Below are 6000 nucleotides of genomic sequence, written 5' to 3' on the forward strand. Positions count from 1 at the left end.
ATATACTACAAAGGAGAAGGATGGGCTCCATAGACATACCCTCTTTATATGAATACATGAACGTTTTAGTATATTTTGGAAGTAAGAGATTAACAGAATCAGGGAGATACAAATTTAGCACCCAAACAGGTTCCATTGCATGAAAAATAATTAGTTATTATAAAAATTAACAAATGTTATTATTACATAGTTACATAGTTACATAAATATTCAAACTTCAAATAGATATTAAAAACATATATACAGCAGTTGTTTGAGGCCGTAATGTGTCACTAAACTACGGCATGCATTGTATATCTGATATATCTCTATGTAGAATGTTAATATTTTGCCATTTTAAAATTAGCTCCTTTGCCTATAATTTTTGTGTGCAATGGATCGCTCTTGGGTGCTCTATTCAAAGCCCCCTCTTTCTTCTCTACAGTTATAACATATTTAGGGATGAGAGAACTTTAAATTGGTTTAGATACATTAACCTCACTTTTTTTTTTGGTTTATTAAGGAACTAAGATATATAATTTAGAGCTCAGCTCTTGTATGCCTAAAAGATGCACTAAGCCAAACACCTGCAGGGAATGCAAGCCAATGGAAGAGCATTTTCTTGTTCATTTCTTACCTGCTAAACCTGTTCAACACCTTGAAAACTGGAATGTGTATTGGAAAAATGGCTGCTTCCATTGGAAGTTTAGCTATAACGTTAAGCCTTGGAGCCTTGGTATATGCAAGCTACCATGGTTCCTTCAAAGAGATTAGGCCATGGAAGAGTCACTTCTAGAGACACTTAGGTGCCATATTACTATAGGTGTCACTTATAGTGATGCGTTGAGACAAAGTGAACTTTCCCAAAACCTCAATTCACTATCACTACCACAATAACAGGCATAATAATATGAAGGGGTGCAGAAGTTACACCACCCAAGACTTTCTATGGCTATGTTAGGCCCTCCAATCTGCTTTGACTGAATCACTTTAAGCCTTGGTGCTTTGTATATGCAGACAACCATGGCTGTTTCCAAGGAGGATAGGCTGTGTCAAGTAAACTCTACCAATGCCTAACCATTAAGCACCACCATGATAGGAGGCAGAAACTATGGAGATGTAGAGAACTAGTGTAGGCCTTAAAGTGTATTCAAAGCCCAAACCTTTTTTTTTTTTTAGTTTTGGGTAAAGCAAAGGGAAGGCTTAGAAACCCTATCAGGATTTATAGCTGTCAGCCTCCCTTCTGGAGCAACCAATTCAATGTTAGTATTTGGTTTCCAACTGTGCTAGAAACATGGTGGCTGGAGGTTGGTTGCTGTGAGCAGCTCCTCCGCTTTAATGCAATTTTACATATTATGCAGAGAGGTAGAATTGTCACTTTCTTTATTTGTTCATGTCGGTATGGTCACATGTGTTTCATGTCGGTATGGCCATATGTGTTTCATGTCAGTATGGTCACATGGTGATTCTTTTAATCTCCTTCTTTAGGGTATCGCTGGCTCTGATGGACTTCCAGGAGAGAAGGGAGAAATGGTATGTTATGTAAACCTCCACAAAGACGTAGGTTGTATCACTTGGCATCATCATCCAGGGCCACAGCCAGCCCAATCTGAAATGGGAACCGAGGCACTGCTACATTTGGGCATTATAAATAATCACATTCACAAATGTATTATGTATTATATCAGACTTCTTCTAAGGGGTGTCCCTACACCCTCGAAGGGTCATTGGCCCCGGGAGAGTATCTAGCTGTATAACGCCTAGCAGCTGTCACTGACTGCAGGGCCCAATCTGATCAATGTCTGGATATCCTCTTACCCAGTCCTCCGCTGCTCCTTAGCATGGCAGGGTGTAGGAAATACAGTATATTTGTACAGCTATAGGAGTGAATTTTTCTCTGTGTTCTGTTTTTTAGGGACCGTTTGGACCAGTTGGACAGAAGGGAGAGGTAAGAATAACCCTTACTCATTGTATAAAGTAGAATGTGTGTTTGGAAGGTCTTCTGGGAAATTGAGTTAACATGAAGATTGTTTAGCACAAAGTAACAACTGTGCTGTATTGTGTTCTTTGCGGGGTCGTGTTGAGCATTTGTGAAGTTGTGGCTGTGAGTGTCACTATTATACCAGGGAAGAATATGGCGTAACAAGGAACCCCGGTAGAGATGGAACATTGTTTTTGACTTCCTTCTCTATACAGCACTGTACCAGCCTGCAGAATAGAGCTACCAGACATAGAGGGCCCGAGCTTCTTAGGGGGTAATTGTCTCACACGGTCTGTAAGGTCAGAAACAACCCACCAAAGTTGCCTTAAAACCTTCTAGAACACGTTTATATCTCATTGGCTGATACTGGCCAACGTACACACTATAACGTGTTAAATACGCTCTACGTTCAGAAGTGATACCAACAAGCGTATTCAATATAACGGGTCAAAGTCTAATAAGCAGAGCAACCAATCACAGTTCATCCAGACCTGGACTGACAAACTGCGGTTAATAGTTCTTCGTGGTTTGCTCCTGAGTATCTGAGTGAAGAATGGACTTTATGTACCCAGAGACCAGATCCCATCCTCCTATTGGCTGACCTCTATGTCATTCACTCCTCATGAACTCTATGTATTGGGCTGCAAGCTTACTCCTCTTCTCCGTGCTTCTATGACCCTAGGCTGGATTCACTAGGCTAGAAAAGTCTTTATTTGTCTTAAGGACCAATATTGGCAGCAAGAGCTGAAAACACAAGACATGACAGACGTGTTATAGCTTTAGTGACTGACACTGTTGCATCTCGTTCTAGGCAGTATAGAGAGCAATGGAACCATTTTATTTTAGGGGTACTTCTAAGGAGAGCACAGAGCTCTATAGATATTGTAGACAACTAGGCCTAGTTCACACATGTATAAGCCTGTACATGCTAATATGAAGAGAGCTCTTAATAGGCATTGGTTGTAGCTTTAAACAAGCTTTGGCACTGGTTGTGGTCAGGATCTTATTGGGTATATAAACCAAAAGAAGTGCCAAACAGACGTCTATAGGGTCCAGACTGTAGGATTTAATTTCTCTAGGGACAACAGGAAAATACTGGCAGCCTACGCATTTCAGGAGCCAAACGATCCCCCTTAATCAGGGCTTCAGCACTAAGCAAAAAGTCAAATAAAACTCAGTGCATCTCCTAGGTTATTCAATCTACACTCAGAGACTGATCACAATATGGGTGCCTCTGTCAGATGCTTAGAACATCTGTTGGCAGTCCTTTGGGCTTGTATACGCATAGATTCTCAGGTGACCCTGGCCTCCGGGGAGATCTCTGCTTTGTGAAGAGCTGCTGACCACATGTGGCTATTTCAAGGACTTAGTTTTCTCATCATTATCTAGCTGCTCGCTTGCTCTTCCACCTAATGGGCTTAATGGGAGCATTGGATGTAGATTTAAATAAGCTATGACACTGCTTAAAACGTGCTAAAAGCTTATTGAAGGTGCAGCCAGCACCACCAAATAACAAGTGTGCGATGCTCCAGGATTTTTGTCAAAGGGCTCTTTTAAGGCTTCAAAAAAGCTGCCTGAAGCTTGCTTAAGGTTTGTATGTCTTTGCTGGGAACATTACTTCTCAGCCTAGCATATAAAAGCTGAAACCAGTGCAAACTGGGCCTTCCAAATGTCTTAGTTTTGCTACTCAACCGCATACAGAACCAATTCAATGACAATAAAGTTGTATGTTCTTCATTACCCTTGTAATGTCTTCTGTGTCTCTACCAGCCAGGAGTGAGAGGTGAACTAGGTCCTAAGGGTATTTCTGGGCCCAACGGCACAGCTGGAGTACTAGGCGTTCCCGGCCCACCAGGACCAATGGGATTCCAAGGAGAACAAGGCGTTCCAGGATTAACCGGGAAATCTGGAGTCCCTGTAAGTATACCTCTGTCTGTGCTTCTAGCTCAATACTGACTTGGAGTGGGGTCAAGGCCCTCTAAACAGCCATGGCCCGGGATGCGGGGTTCTCCCTGTGCATACAGATCACTTTAACTCTAATACCATTGCCAATTATTAAGCTGTGAAACACTGGGATTTTTGGCACACCTTGGTCCACATGCTCTGTGCCTGGACACTGCATAGTTATCCAACATGGCTTTACCCAAAGTGGAATTAATGATACTCTGCAACATCACTCTGAAGATTGAAAATTGTTAACCTGACCATAGATGACAAAGCAACAGGTATAATCTAATTGTAGTCCCACCAGTACATGAGTCTTAGGGTAGTGAAGTGGAGATATAAGTTGCTGGTGGGGCCACTATTCAAGTGAACCTGTTCCTTTGCCCTCCATGGGCAATGCACATGTTCTATTTAGATTGCCCATGTTCTATTTAGATTACGACCTTACTAATGATATTTTGTGGTTTCTAGGGCAAGCTGGCCAGCGAGCAGCAAATTCGGGAGTTGTGCGGTGGAATGATTAGCGGTGAGTCTTTCTGCATTTATAATAATTATTACTGGCCAAATCAGTGGCATGTTCAAAGCCCTTTGAAATGGTGAAAAAAATAAAAGGGAACATGGAGGTTCTGACATACGGCTTTCTTTAGCTCCTGTACAAACTCCAGTCAAGGAACAATGCCGTCAAGCAGGAACATTTGCCCCATATAGTCACAAACTATGCGGGTTATCTTCCTGCCTCTAATATTATTGCAGCTGTGATTTTGTTAACCTGATTGTCCATTCTGCAACCTTCTTTGGTGACTAGCAACCTGGATTCCATGTCCCCAAGCCCTCCGAGTCCAGTGCCTGTCCAAGACTAATAATCATAAGTTTGTATAATGCCCTAATGATGGTCCTATTTTGCACACCTCAGATCCATCCCATTCTTAGCATGAACTCTCATCATTCATACCCCTTATTCCCCCATCACTGCTGTTTGCAGAAACATTTGTATGCATAGAAGCTACATATCAGTATCAAAGTACAGGTCAAACCATATAATGTTCTGCATTAGTAGTGAATTCATTGCAATGCTTTTTGATGTCTTGCCTTCTATTTAGGATAATGACGATGGCATAAGTGTTGTCTTCTCTCTGTCTTCCTAGATCAAATTGCACAGCTAGCTGCTAATCTCAGAAGGCCTTTGGCTCCAGGAGCAGTTGGTCGGCCAGGTCCTCCTGGGCCACCTGGACCTCAAGGTGAAATTGGACGTGTAGGACATCCTGGTGCTCGTGGACCACCTGGATATAGTGGGCCAACCGGAGAACTGGGTGATCCCGGTTCTAGAGGTGAGGGCATGCTGCTGGTTAATCTGTGTTTATGTGCACTTTGTGTGGTCACTATGTTCATAATTTGTCAGTGCCACCTGTAATAATGCAATAGATCATATGGAGTGAGTACCTGCACTATATTATGCCCATCTCATGCTATGAAATTAGAACTACATACATCTGTTTTCTATTTTACTTGTCAAAGGATTGTTGTCCTCCCAGACTACATAGCCAGGCACACTTATTTCCTGTTTTAGAAGTTTTCGCTTACTATGTCACCCCTTTGGCCGGTTTATTGGACAGGGCATCAGCGCTGCTGTCCAATTAGCAAGGAGGTGACTCAGGAAGCACTAAAGCTGAACCAGGAGGTAGTAACGCTGCACAACCACGTATCACTGCGGTCTTCCTGGTTGTGCTATCTGGCAGAAGTTTATGAATCACAAAGGTGGTTTCACAGAAATACAAATCCTTTGGTAGGTAACACCCTTCATATCTATCTATCTATCTATCTATCTATCTATCTATCTATCTATCTATCTATCTATCTATCTCTCATATCTATCTATCTATCTATCTATCTATCTATCTATCTATCTATCTATCTATCTATCTATCTATCTATCTCTCATATCTATCTATCTATCTATCTATCTATCTATCTATCTATCTATCTATCTATCTATCTATCTATCTATCTATCTATCTCTCATATCTATCTATCTATCTATCTATCTATCTATCTATCTATCTATCTATCTATCTATCTATCTATCTATCTATCTATCT

General features: G+C 41.5%; 1 protein-coding gene across 1 annotated transcript in view; it reads left to right on the forward strand.

Moving 5' to 3' along the window:
- The window catches only part of COL9A3 (collagen type IX alpha 3 chain), a 51156-nt gene that overhangs the window by 37401 nt on the left and 7755 nt on the right, over positions 1 to 6000 (forward strand). The window contains exons 26-30 of the mRNA XM_018559554.1: positions 1468 to 1512; positions 1895 to 1927; positions 3731 to 3877; positions 4376 to 4430; positions 5050 to 5232. Coding sequence (XP_018415056.1) covers positions 1468 to 1512; positions 1895 to 1927; positions 3731 to 3877; positions 4376 to 4430; positions 5050 to 5232 — 463 coding nt within the window. The remainder of the gene's footprint in view (positions 1 to 1467; positions 1513 to 1894; positions 1928 to 3730; positions 3878 to 4375; positions 4431 to 5049; positions 5233 to 6000) is intronic.

The sequence above is a fragment of the Nanorana parkeri genome, unplaced genomic scaffold (genome assembly GCF_000935625.1).
Source record: "Nanorana parkeri isolate BGI_ZX_2015 unplaced genomic scaffold, ASM93562v1 scaffold17, whole genome shotgun sequence".
Taxonomy (NCBI): Eukaryota; Metazoa; Chordata; class Amphibia; order Anura; family Dicroglossidae; genus Nanorana; species Nanorana parkeri.